Consider the following 15,081-nt stretch of genomic DNA (forward strand, 5'->3'; position numbering starts at 1 on the left):
CTTACTAGACCGACGCGCGACATGTTTGATCCTGCCCTCGTCGCTCGCTCCGGCAAAAGCAAGCATCAAGGTCGAAAGATCAAACAGAACTAACCGATCGCGGCACTTTTTCACTCACTCCAACCGAACTTCCCGATCACGCCACTTTTTCACTTACGAGACCGACGCGCGACATGTTTGATCCTGCCCTCGTCGCTCGCTCCGGCAAAAGCAAGCGTCAAGGTCGAAAGATCAAACAGAACTAACCGATCGCGGCACTTTTTCACTTACTCCAACCGAACTTCCCGATCACGCCACTTTTTCACTTACGAGACCGACGCGCGACATGTTTGATTCTGCCCTTGTCGCTCGCTCCGGCAAAAGCAAGCATCAAGGTCGAAAGATCAAACAGAACTCTGAATCGCATCGCTTACCAAATAACAGATAAATACAGATTGTGTAGCTTCTGGATCCTTCCTACTAACAAAAACTCCTTCACGTGACAACCATGAAGATGCAGAGTTGTACTTGGTCTTTAGTAGCAATGGATGTCACACTTACATTCCTTCCCTTCCCCGACTACCGTTACTCCGGGGCCGCTATTGAATTTAAAATTTTTGGAATTGACGATGGTAGGCTACTCCCGAGCTCCATTCTGTTGATTCCTTGTGTAATTTTGATTATTCTGGTTAATCAGGGAGTAGCAAATCCAAATTGAACGGTCATCAATGTTCATAGTCATGCACATTGATTATGATTGAATGAAGAATTCTTGAGCTTTGAATGATTATGAAGAAATTTGGCTCTGCTGTAGTGGGCCCAACTCGTAAAAGCTACTCAGAAGGTACTGTGAAAATACAAGCAAAATCGCCTATCGATGCTCAAATTTCATTTTGTAGTTGAAATATATTTTTTGTACAAAATTGCATGCGATCAACACTGCCGGAAAAAGTTGTCATCAGTAGACATTTGTTACATTTCTATTAAATGTTAACCCTTTCTTTCCAATGGTATCTCCAGAGCTTCATTAGTTTTTGGACAAACTTGAGACAAACCGGATAGATGAATACTATGCAATAGTTACTAGAACATGATTCCATATTCATTAGAATAATCCAATAGTCAACTGACTGTTTCAATAGTAAAACTATCGATAAACAATCAATTTTTTGTTCAAGCACTTTTTATCAAACCGTTTTTTTTTTTTTCATAAAGAACTAGTCATTTAAAGTTATGTGAAAGAAAGGTCCTATGTTGTTTTTCTCACACATAAATACATATTTTAAGAATTTAAAACGCAACCTCTTGCAGAACGATGATTTTTACAGCAAGAGTCGTACATTTTCCAATGTCGAGTTAGATAAATAAATTACATCGAGTACTGTAAAAACCGAGTTCTGCAACGAGTTGGGAACAATGTTTTTGCAATTTTGTAGAACATGAGGGTATCAGCAATCATATCGGGATGCATTCACCATTGTTTTGCAATTGCATTGCGTAGTATCATCATGTAACTGATTTCACTGTCCTGACTCTGTATTATCTGCGCTATTCAGGTGCTCATCGTAGCGCTGCTTCTACTATTCAAACACATCGCGTCAATTCGTCGAAATGCTCCCGTTCTTATTCTTTTAACTAAATAAACTGCAAGATTGAAGCCGAAAGTATAAATCTGGAAATGGACTTAGTAACTTTTTGGATTTGAATCCGTCTACTTTGTACTAATGATAGAAATTGAATGGTAGGGGGATTATGGGCACATTAAGCAAATACATATTTTAAGAATTTAAAATGGGAATATTTTTCAGTTTCCCCCGGCAAGTTTTAAGTTTAATGTTATAACGACGTGTTACATTCATTCATAATGATGAAAATTATATCAAATGTCAGAAAAACGAAATAATAAATTGAGTCGAAAACAAGCCTGGTAAAAAGGTATCGGAGCAAAATGAACACTTTCGAGAAATTTAGTGATTATAATAAGGACTGTTCATTTTATAAAGTGAACACTTTGTTTATGCTATATCTATTTTATTTATTTATAAAATCGTAATCGGTTTTCTGTGCATCGTTCAACTATTATTCTACAATGCTTTGAAAATATGAGGTCTTAGAAAATGCTTTTGGTTGAAGAGTTAAAGCTATTCGAAGAAAAGCTATTTGTCAAAGTTTTATTACTTTTCTCTGACATTAGGTAATTTTAGTGATTTATCCTTTTATGCCCAAATTTGCTGAAACACCATCCTTTCACTCCCAGCAAAAGAGAAAAGTAAAAAGTTCAAAACTAGTTTAGATTACTAAAGAAATAATATTTGTATAACCGAGAGCTAAATCGTGAGTTTAAACCGTACTCATAAGTAAAATTTTTACTCTTTATGGTCGTTTTACTAAAAAGTCTCATACTTTTAAAATCATGTTTGCATATTTATCAATCGACAGTAGAGTGTCCATCCCGGGACAAAAAATCCCGGGATTCGACAAATTTCGGGGTTTCCCGTTTCCCGGGTTCTTATTTCTGACATCCTGGGATTCCCGAAATGTACGTAGAATGTGATGAAAACAACTAAATTTCAATGAAAAGCAATCACATTTTTCCTCACTATCAACCTTATTTGATAAAGTAGAAGATTAATTTACCGAGTAAGAAACACCTAAACTGCCACGAATCGCAACTCAGTACCGCCTGTAAAAAGTAGGCATTGAGAAAATTGACTGAGAATTTTGCAATCTCGATTTCCATACAATTATTTTAAAAATTCCAGGAGATTGGAACATTTGACGATCTCAATGAAACTTTCATAACTTGCTTTTCACTTTACCTTTACGTTACCTTTCCAAGAAAAATATAAAGATGACCAAATAACGACTCATTTTGTGGACTGACATGCGTTTACTTTTCATTATGGGACAATTCGACTTGATTTGATTATTTTGAGCGATTTCACCTGGTGCTTAACTTTTTAGCCGGTAGTATGAAAATTTTCAAATATTCTTATAATAAAATTGAGCATATTTCTGGACAAACATTTGAAAAAGGCTCAAGAGGTCTTGAGCCTTTTTTCGGAAACGTTGCTGTTGAGCCCATTTTGGCCCGCCCACGCAAACTAACACCACTATCAAGAAGATTAGTGTTAGCTCTTCCTGATAGTGGTATTGGTGAGTATGATCGAGTGGAATTGAGCCCCACAGCGTCTTGCAAAGCCATTGTTTACCAATGTCGATGTGCCCTTTTGAAATGTTTGTCCAGATTTGTAGTTCACTGCCAAAATTTCATGCCGATTGCTCATATGGAAACAAAGTTACAGCATGCCAAAGTTGAGTATTTTGTATGGAAATCGGCTTTCACTACAATTATTCTGAACACAACTGTACATTATGCCCCTAATCCCCCTAGATATTGTGAATGTCCATGCAATAGCCAGATTTCTGAACATTATTGAGAACTTATATAGTGATCCGTTCAACAACAATACCTATACTATAAAAACCAACTAAGCTTTCAATCTATCTAGCCGGCTCGTAGATGATCGTAATTGATGCACTTAAACGAACTATACTCGATATGGTACAATCGATCAATTTCATCCCGTTTAAATAACCGATCGCTTCAAACTTTCGCACTAGTGTACGTACAAACAATATTAATAGGCACTTACTGCCTTCTTGCCTTATCTTTCCAGATATTAGTCACCATCGATCGCTGTTTGTACCGAACCGACCTGGAGCTGGTGGCGCTTTAGTCTGTTTGTGTTTGTTCGCTGTTCGTGAGTTCAACGGGTGATAAGGCGAAAACGCTACATTCCTCACTATTTGCAAACGGAGGAGAAATCCTCTTCTGCTCTGCCGGGATTTGACCAAAACAGTACGGGACACGGATTCGGAGCGAAAAATAACACTTTAATTATTGCTATTATCATTAATACGACTATTTAGCATCTAAGCGCACGCGCAGATAGTAGCATTGAACAACCGACTAGGGCGACTTGATCTCAAGCTTTATCTAGAATCTAAGCCAAAAGTATTCGCCAACTACAAGCGCCATGAGAACCAAACATTTCCTGTTGCTACTGTTTGCGGTGATAGGAACCAGCTTGCTGTTCATATTGTTCGGTCCGGCTGGCCAGCAGAATGATTCGATCAAGAATATCGTCTCTCAAACACACGAACAGCTCCGAAATTTGCAGGTGAGTTTTAGAGTTATCAAGCTTCAAACGTGAACCTAAGAGATGAATTGCTTTTTCCCATGTTTTGCAGAACAATTTGCGAGATGCTAACGAGCAACATCCAGAGATGGATCCAAAATATTTGGCACAGTTGGGATTTACACACTCGCTGTACAATGGAACGCGGTCTAACTTTTCAGTTGTGACATACACACAATCAGGCGAAGTGGCGTCCACAATCCTGTATGCACAAAATATCGCCACCAAGCTGCCGAATGAACAGCTTTTGATCTACGATCTTGGACTGTCTGAGAGCGATCTGCACACCTTGCAGGCATTCTGCAACAGCTCACGTTGCAATGTGATAACCTACGATCTGAGCTCTCTGCCGTCATATGTTACCGACGAAAACATGCACGCCTTCCGGCCTATCATCATTCACGATGCCTTGGCGAGGGCGCGAACTGTCCTGTTCACTGAGAACAACGTTCGGTTGCGGAACAGCGGCAAGGAACTGGCCGACATACGGACCAAAACGGAGAACACTAGCGGGGTCATGGGATGGACCACGCAACAAGCAGTCACCAGCCGTACACATCCCAAGATGTTCGACTACTTCGACACCGATTCGGACAACTTCCAGTTCCTGCCGATGGTTTCGCTGGATTTTGTGTTCTTTGTCAGCACACCGACGGTGAACGATAAGATAATGCTGCCCTGGGTCAGGTGTATGCTAACGCCGGAGTGTCTGCATCCGATCGGTGAGTAAGATTTATGGGATTGTTTCCCTTTACTGTGTTATCTTTGCGAATGGTGCAATAAATCAATATCACGGGGTAATGCTTGGAACTCGATAAAGCTGGTTAATGTACAGCAATTATAATTGATCAAGAAATCTAAACGGAGACGCGGTTCAACTAAATTTTTGAGTTTGTTTGTATCTTTTTTCTCTTTTTTCTTTCTGGCATTACGTCCCCACTGGGACAGCGCCTGCTTCTCAGCTTAGTGTTCTTATGAGCACTTCCACAGTTATTAACCGAGAGCTTACTGTGCCAATGACCATTTCTGTATGCGTATATCGTGGGGCAGGTACGAAGATACTCTATGCCCTGGGAAGTCGAGAAAATTTCCAACCCGAAAAATCCTCAACCGGTGGGATCGAACCCACGACCCTCAGCTTGGTCTTGCTGAATAGCTGCGCGTTTACCGCTACGGCTATTTTGGGCCCCTGTTTTTATCTTAAGCATAATAAAATCAATTGGCTGGAAGCTTGATGGTCCACGAGTAGAATTGTTAGCTTTGGGTATGGGGACGACGAGGCTCTCTTGCCATTCCGCCGGAAAATTGTCCGGCAGCCAGATTTAGTTGTTTGATTTTTCCGGGAAACGGCAGATTTTTGAGCGGCGGATATCCAATGCTATCCGATCCAGCTGATTTGCCTTTACGGCGACTAAGAGCTTTAATTCTTCACGCAGCGAACTGGACTATCGAATTTCATACATTTTGCCTTATGAAAGGTGGAACGATTATTGCAATACGAACGCTTTATGTATCGTTTTAGCATCACTTCACATCAAGGCGTCGATTGGCGCGTGGTGTGCGCTCGGGCCTATCGATGGCAAGGCTCTTGGTACGATTCCAGGTTGCCGCGATAAACGTTTTTTGTTTTCAAATTCTGGTTTCATAAGGCAAATTTATGAATTTCAACCCGATTTCTTGTGGCGAATTTTCATAAGGGGTTCCTATGTTTATCGATAGTCCATTTGCCTGAGTGTTGGAGTGAGAAAGGTTCGTTGATGGCTGCACCTCTTAAATCGTATGGAACGGAGAAAAGGTAAAATTAAGAACTGCACCAACGATTTTCAACCGACTGCATAAATCTGTTAACTCTACCAAAACATAGTCAACATCACTACACAAGAAAATATCTTCGGTTTATTTAACCACAGTTGCAGTATTTATGACCAGAAACATTTTAGATTTGACCAGTTTGTCATTATACTTTTGACCACACTGTGTTGTACGGTGGGTGTCATGGATTGAAATACAATGCTTTGTAGTGGATACTACTATGGACATGGTCACATTTACTGCACTGCTCAGTGATTTGTACCAGATTAGTAAAGTTAACAGATTTTTGTAGTCGGTTGAAAATCGTTGGTGCAGTTCTTAATTCTACCATGGATTCGGTAGATTATACAACAAAAATTGTTTGCGTGTAAGAATCGCGCACACATTGGTGTGCACAAGCTTTTTTTCTCAGTACGACGGATTGAACTTTGTTTGTATTCTCAATTAAACGCGGTCGATAAGGAAGTTTCATAAAATTTCGTGAATTATTGAACTTTTACGGCATGTGATTGGATTGAAATCCTTGTATAATAAAGTGGTGTGACTGGCGTCGATCGCTAAGTATTTCTTTCAAATCGTGTTCGTCTCATTGTCTCGTATTTCAACAGTTTACTCACACACGGCATTAATTTCTTGTTAGTCTAGTAAAATTATAGTAATCCTTTCTAACGTTAACAACAACATTCGGATTTCACGAATTTTTGTCGGGTTTTGCGACTGAATCACTTTTTACGATTTGAGTTTATTGAGTTGATTTTGCATCAAAATCTCAAGCGTGAGATTTACGAAGCAGATCTCTAATGAGTTTGCTCTCACGGGAGAGCGTATTGATTGAGATTTTGAGTGTGAGTCTATCAACACTGAATTGAACTGAAGTTATTTATCGAAATACAGTAGTTTTATTGCATTTTTGATGTACAAGTGTACGAATCATAATAGCTGTCACAAAATTACACTTGGAAAATGAAACTTTGCTGCAGGTAAGTTTGAATATCGTTTTGAAGTTGTTACGACGGATAATAACGCTTACGACGAAGTAGAACGAAACCTCACCACTTGCAATACGCACAACAAGGTGGAACATTTCCTGTGCGTCTGCCCTCAGTACGAAATTCAGCGTATAAACCATGAACTTTAAAAATGTTCAAATTTATGCTCTTTCGAAAGCTCCTGTCGAGTACCGTTTTGATTCATATTACGGACACTTAAGGCCTAAACGAAGTATTACTCATCAGAAGGAATATAAAATGAATCATTCTGTATGATTCCTCGGCGTTATCGAGCCTTCAATACAATTATCTTTCAAATAGTGGATGAAGATTTCGATTCCGCAACATCAATAATTTCAAATAAATAGAAATGTGTGGACTTTTCATGATTCTTATTACTTTTGCCTTATACTCCGGACACTTTGATTAGAATTCCAGACAGCTCATGAAAATCATAATGATCATTAATTGAAATAGTCAACCCACTAAAGAGGTGCCTCAGGCAGTTGAGCATTATAAATTTGCATAGATATCTATAGAAAATGCTAAACTACCGGCGCTCCAATCGAGCCAAATTGTAAACTAGAGCAATGAAATTAAATCAACCATAAAAAAAACTTAATTAAACCTAGGCCGAACACATTAGCTGTGACACTATTGTAACTCGAACAAAAAATGGAAATACGAATTAAACCGAAACGAATAGACAATGCTTATAAAAACAAGTCTCGAACATGAGAACTTTAGAACGGCAAAAATTTAAACATTTCGTGTGAAATGTATCCCATACAAAGTACAGTGCCCGGAAATTGAAGCTGTCCGTAATATGAATCAAAACGATAAGTAAAGAAACTACGTTCGGTTGGTCAAATTGATGGGACCCTCGATAGTTATTATTAAAACAATTTTTGAGGATCCCTCGATATTTGACAATTCTTGACTCACTTAAACTGCCATAACTCAGAAACTTCTTCAACAGCCCCTCCACAATAACATGTTTTGGAAAAGAGAAAACATACGAGATTCGTTTGAAAAAATAAAAATATTTGGTGGCCATATTAAATTTGGGCGCCATATCGGATTTTATCGTAAAAACTGAATTTTTATGGTGTTCGCAACCACCGATTTTTTTGCATCGTTGGAAAGCTGAGCTAGTTGTAATTGTAATTGTAATTGCTCAATCCACACCCTGGCAGACAATTATCCGCCAATCTAGACACGGGCTGGGTGAGGACCTACCAAGCCTCCCCCGTTAACATGTCCTTAACCGTTTAGCACACCGGGTTCTTCCACAAGCAGGCGCCGGAATTAAAGCGGTCCCACAAGTTTCAGATACATTAAATAGATATAGTCCTTCTGGCACTAAACCGAATAGCGCCCTCCACCTCATCATCAGCACTGCCCATCCCGCATGCCAAACAAAATTCCGGAAGTGGTGTGCCGTGTAGCACATCAGATGTTCTACAGAGCACACCACCTCCGACACCATGCTCAACGTACAGCAAAGACAGCGTTAATAAAAGCGGAATGCGCCATTCGATTCAGTACCAGAGGGACTATAAATGTAACGAAGAGGAAATGAAAAGATAGTAGAAATGGTTTGGTTGTTCGATTGCTGAAACGAGAAGAATGAAATAAAGTTGTTACGTTAAAACGTGGTTTTCATAGTTAAATAAATGTATCGATAGTTTCTCATCTGTTTCTTTTCCGTATCGTAGTTCCGTCGAATCTATCCACCTCGAGTTTTGTCGACTCCGCTCGGGCAATGAGGACCGCGATAAAATAAAAAATATAAAAATATGAGCATTAGTGTTTATCTATTATTTAATGTGGTTCTCATTTGCTTTCAAATACCTAAGTAACATGTGAACTCTGCCTCTATCAGAAAATTCTAATAAATCATAATTTATTCTCCTACACTTTCCCTAGCACAAAGTATTCCTATTTAATAAGACAAGTGCAAAAGCACAAATAAAAGTGTGGGACCGCATCGAATCATGTTGATGCCCTCAGAGCACTGATTCTTCGATTTGCGAAATATGAGTCCGCTGAATACACCGACCCAACTCGACGCAATCGCGCACCTCTACCGGCACCTCCGCACAGGTAAAAACTTCTGCGATAATCCTGTAGTGTGAAAGAAATGCGCAATATTATTTTGATTTCAATCCTAACTTCATGACCCGTAGGCTCACGCATATGATTGTTCATTATTTAGGCTAAATATACCTGTTTATACCTGTACATCAGAAAAAAGAAAAACGACTGCGAATATCTTGCAGCGTAAAGTTTAAGTGATCAAATATACAGCACTATAATAACCTCCTAATATAACGCAGAGCTAAAGATTCTTTCTTGCGTTACACAATCTGAACAAGAAACCATTTTCAAATACTTCCCATAATTTATGCGAGGCAAAACAGATTCCACTTCTACGTAATGTAACCCAGCATAGCTGCCCAACTCTCCAGACCTGCGCCCTCCAAGATCCAAGGTGCTGCTGCCTTACGTTGAAAACTTCTTTCCTCAAAGTCTGTCTATCAATTCCGAACTCTATTGCATACTACAATACCAATCAGACCCTATTCCTGACAAGACACAGAGTCACAACCCCAATGTGATGGATTTACCCACAACCTTGTCATAACCCCTCTTACGTTTCGCTATCCTCGGAAGTCACCCATATTGATGCTTGGCAAAAAATAGCAATATTCAATCCACAAATCCCAAATTACACCACATTAAGTTGGTCCGTTTGGCGTCGCCGGTGGATACCTGTTCTGACATTCGTTTCTTTCAAACCCCATTTCAAGCCTGTCCCCCCACTTTATCAATACGAATGTTGACGAATCACGATAATCTGAAGATCATGACCAGAACGGAGGTAGGATTTATCACAAGGGACCAACCACCACCATCGTTGGAAAGCTGAGCTAGTTTTACACAAAATGTGAAAAAATCAGACGTGTATGTTTTTTGATCAAAAGTTATGTGCGATTTTGTATTGCTGTGTGCGTTTGAAATATCAAATGCGGGAAGATTTTTCACAAAGAAGGCGAAGTCAAAGATAGATTTTTATTGCTAGGTTGGCGGTGATTTTTATCGCGGTTGCGAAGAGTCCTTTGATTAGTTTGTGTTACCGCATTTGGAACGCATTTGAACAAGATTCGCACGTCAAACGCAAACAGCAATAACACATTTCTTGTCGCGCTGGTGCAATTTGCGGTCAAATAATGGTGCTATTGCGATTTACGCTATAATTAGTCGAGAGAGGGGGGTTGCGAGCGTACATCGCAATAGCGTACATTATTTGATCGCAAATTGCACCAGCGCGATAAAAAATGTTTTACAAAATCGCTCATAACTACATAACTGTATTTAACAAAAAAAAAAAAAAAAAAAAACCTCAGATTTTTTTATATTTTGTGTAAAACTAGCTAAGTTTCGGATTATTTTCTCGGGTTCGGGTCGGGTTTGAACAAAAAATAAAATAAGTCGGGTAGGGTTCGAGTTGTGAATCCCGACTATCTCTGTTAATAATACACTAACTTTCCTTCACAAATTCATGTCCTAATTGATCCAATACCTTTTCCATCCAGGTGCTCAATCAGCCGGATGCAAGTACAACAAGAAGCCTCAATATCGCTACTCGGGCTGCCACGGCTACGACACGTCCGCCTTCAACATCATCCTGGGGCTGACGTTCGGCTTCGACGAGGCCAAATACTCAACCCACGAGGAGTCGTCCAATGCGCTGTACTACGTGGAGAGCCTCGAGCAGGCAACGAAAATTCTCGAAAACCGACGGAAAAACGTCAGCGACACATCGGAACATCCGTTCACGGAGGAGTAAATGCGTTGGTGGTGTTGGTATTGTTGGAGGACCACAGGTTTGCATTGGGAATAGTTTCGCCCGTATCTCTTCAGCGGGCCAACGTAAAAACTGACGTCACAAATTTGCAAGATAGCTCATAGGTGACAATACATTTTAGTCAATAGGTACACATTGACGTAGTGAGTTAGGAAAATACAAGTTAGTTCCATTAGCGAAGTTAAATCGGAACAGTTATTTCGCACAGATTTTCATATTTAAAAACAAGATGATTTTGTATAATCCCCACAATTATATGGGATCTAAATTTCACAAATTATTATTATTACTAAAACATTATCGTAATCAAAGTTTTTGAATTTATGCGCACAAAAAGTTCTTTGTTTTTCTTTTAAGTCCATCGTTTTTATCTGATCTTCGGTCACAGTTGAAACGTAATTGTTCCCTTTTCTTCGCTACTGCAACTGTTTGTAATTCATCTTATTGTAGCTTTAAATTAGCACACTACCTGTAGTTATTTGCAGGTGGCAAATTTGCACACAGAGATACGCGCAAACTTCTCCAAGAGACAAAGCTGCCCTCGTGCTGAGGATTAACCAAAGTTTAGTAGATTATTTTCCTACGCTGTAGATAGAATGTAGGAATGCAAGCGAATATAAGTGTGTATCAAGGAAGGGTTCGCCGATAATTATTTACACTTTTTTCGGGTTTTTATGTAAATATAAGTGTTATGTGGTAGTTTTGTTCGCCAAAATTGTGTCCAAAAGAGAGTTCCAATTCCGTCGCGATTATAGTCTGATTGTTTTAAAATTTATTATTGCAAGAGTTGTGTCGTATATAACTGCTGGTTTTGTTATGCTTTTACAAAATCTTAATTGTTGAACAAAATTGAGATGCTTCAAAGCTCAGGTACAATTTTTGCTACACTGTGAAGCACAAAACTGATAGGCTTTCTCATAAAAAATTCTAGGTATATTAGGTAAAACAGCGAGGTCGCAATTTTTAATTTTTATTTATAAGTACAACTGCTTAAATACTTCCTTGGATGATTCTTTTCTAAAGCTCATACTTTTCATTTAGAAGAATGTCGTTTGGCATAATTATATTGAAAAATTTGAAATAACGGCTATTTGGCAAATGTTATTCTTCATTTTGTTCAAAATAAGCTTTTTTAATTTATAAATGTTTCAATGACAACGGCCAATATGACCTTTATGACAAACGGCTCTTGGTGACTTGATCACTTATGTCATATGGCCCCCTCCCACAGAGCATTTCAACCAGCAAATATGTACAACGCCTCTCGTAACGTCCCATAAGTTGCTTTTTGTATAATAGTATGAATAAAGTTATTCTTTTATAGTTTTTGATTTTGAATAGGTTCGCATGTGATTGAAATACCTACTATTGTAATGTGTATGATATGATAAAAGGTTATTATAACCTAGCATTAAAACCGATGGCCAAGAAGATAACTGAAACGACGCAACAAATCATAGGGAAATGGAATAGAATTGTATTTCTTTGCACAGATCGTAAAAAGTTAATGCTGTGAAACTATTTTTATATAAAATAAGTTTTTTTTTTGTATCTTAACCTTACATCGGGTCGATTGGCATTAAAATGAGTAGCTATACGGTGCAGTAGATTACTGTCGCTGGTTCAAAGCGATGGTATAATAAACGCATTAAACTATGTTCTGAATTTCCAATCCGAATATCTATTGCGTCGACAAAAAATTAAGTTAATTTAAAATAAAATGTTCAGCTTCGTTCAAATTTAAAAATTACGAATATTAGCTGACGTAGACCATTTATTACATTATCAAGAAAATCAAACTGTAACTGCTACTTAAAAAAATCAACCCTCATTGAACAGAATGTGAGCAGCCATTTATGATACTTATGTAATTAGTAGATCAGATTCGAGAACAAGTATTGAACATAATTGCGAACAAACAATTTTCGATAGAAATAACAACCATTTCCTTAGGAAAGTCCGTTGTGATGACAGACGATTTCAAACAGTAAATTTTATGCGAAAATTTTAGACTAATCTGGGACGTTTCGATGGAATGTTTTGCTTATTTTATCATATAGGTATTATTCAACTTGCTTCGTTATCTCGTTTTTAAATATTGATTACAAACTCAACTCCCCTTCGCTTTTACTCATCAATCGAACGCATTTGCTACGTTCTTCCGTAACCTACAACACCGCTAAACGACAATCGAGTTTATTATAATAAATGACACAGATGATCATGTTTATTTTTATATTGCCGCCAAATGTTTCATCGAAATGTTCCACTGATTAGTTCTAGGCTATACAGCAGCACTTAGCAAAGCCTGCGTAGTTTAACTCCCTCACATATCCCCGAACAAATTATTACCGAATAAAAGCATATTGTATAGTTCTTAACAATAAAAGTCACAAGTATTAGCCGAATGTTTAACTGAACTCATTTTTAAATGGATCCCTAATAAGTAAATATCATCTATAAATTATTAATATTACCAAGCCAAGCGAGTAAAAATAAATCGAATCTCTTTTGTAAAATACGCAACATCCGAAAAATAGGGAATCAAAAATACCTATCCACCCAAAATTACGCTACCATGCGTCGATAATAGGTTTCATTTCCTCCGTTGAGATTGCATTAGGGCTTTTAGGTTTCCGCTGAAATAAAGCTACTAAAATTGCAGCATCACGAAAATCGAAATATATTAGCTAAGCTATTATGACGAATGACCTTTCTTCGAAATACAACACTGCAAATGACCAGAAAAAACAGGATTTATACAATCACATACTACTAAAAATGCTTTCAAAGTTGTAATTATTATGCTATAACAAAATTTTATCAAAAAATAAAAACCTCATGAATCATCTTCCGAAAAAAAACATCAAAATATAATGCAGCCAATATTACTTGAAGACAAGAATTCAATTGATTAGACCCGTTTGATTTTCAACCAACAGGAAAGTAACTTGTTAAGCATTTCATCCAGCGGTAGCTTCGAAAAAAAGCTAAAAAAACAAGCAAAAATGCTGCTTTTGATTACATTAGTGAGATGTTAAGAATTAAACGATAAAGCAAAAAATACTACATACTACCTTACAAAATACTAGACGTAGAGAATGTTAGTCGTGATACAAACAGGTAATAACATAAATAGTAAACTGGCGGAAATTCAGACGGGAGAAATACTTCATAGAATTAACGGTATCATAAACTGCTAAGTTTAAATCATGCTGTTTTAAGCATATGAAAATTTAATGGAAACATTGTTTGATAAAGGTAAAAATTTAAAATAAAACCAAAATATTTGAAATAATAAGTGAACGTTGTTTTGATTGATTGAGACCAGTTGAAGATTCCTCGCATAACTTCTGATCTCGCCCCAAAAGCCATTGGTAACCATGTGTGTAGCTCGTTGTTTCTGAGCATTTGAATGGATTTTCAAGTTATTTAACAACGCTATGGCAAAGAAAGGATCATTATCTACCTGCCCGTGATGTTGGTTTGGATGCTTTCTTGTGCTCACCAAACTGGTATCGTATAATTTGGCTTTCATTAAACACAATACTATTACTCTAATCAAATTAAAGGATAGATAAATAGGTAGATATACATATGGGAAAAATTATCTTGAATTCCGTTTAAAAGTTTATTGGAACACCACTTTAGAGATAACTTCTTCAAAACACTTCGTCAACATGCAATTTGTTTCAGAAATACATTTGAAAAATATAAATTCATGAAAAGTTTCACAAATATAACCATTTTTTAACATATTTTCATCAAATTTTCAAACCACTACAACAAAAAAGCCCCACGTGGCCCCACTTTTCTTTCTTCGGGACAATGAAACTTATGTTCTTGACTAGTCGTATACAAAAAATTAGCTGCCGCCATCTGCCGCTTCAGGAGTTATCCTGGAATTTGTAAAACACTATTTTTAGACTGGTTTTACCAAAAATTTAAATAAATCTGAAAATTTTGCTAGTAAATGATGTATATTTACTTTTTAATAGTTAAGCTTCTCATACTTGATGACAAAATATTTTTTAACATTTTTTTTTGTATGAAAAATGGTCAAAATCGATTTTTTGACTGTTTTTACTAAATTGTCATACATCGTAATCCACGTCAGTGATAGAGTGTAAGTGTCTTCGGAAGAAATGTCAAAAATGCCTCAATGAACAACTTTGCGGAAGAAAGTTTTTTGCTAGGACGCTCCTATCAAAAGATAAAACTGATCTAG

At 37.6% G+C, this 15,081-nt stretch overlaps 1 protein-coding gene across 2 annotated transcripts in view; it reads left to right on the plus strand.

The window, feature by feature from the left end:
* Positions 1-13,983, plus strand: part of LOC5570833 — a 30,136-nt gene extending 16,153 nt beyond the window's left edge. For both annotated transcript variants that reach the window (XM_001653291.2, XM_021846483.1), the window contains 3 exons: positions 3,660-4,163; positions 4,234-4,903; positions 10,582-13,983. In XM_001653291.2, coding sequence (XP_001653341.1) covers positions 4,020-4,163; positions 4,234-4,903; positions 10,582-10,835 — 1,068 coding nt within the window. In that variant the 5' untranslated portion in view covers positions 3,660-4,019 and the 3' untranslated portion in view covers positions 10,836-13,983. The remainder of the gene's footprint in view (positions 1-3,659; positions 4,164-4,233; positions 4,904-10,581) is intronic.
* The last annotated feature ends 1,098 nt before the right edge of the window (positions 13,984-15,081 follow it).

Source organism: Aedes aegypti, chromosome 2 (assembly GCF_002204515.2).
Source record: "Aedes aegypti strain LVP_AGWG chromosome 2, AaegL5.0 Primary Assembly, whole genome shotgun sequence".
Classification (NCBI taxonomy): domain Eukaryota; kingdom Metazoa; phylum Arthropoda; class Insecta; order Diptera; family Culicidae; genus Aedes; species Aedes aegypti.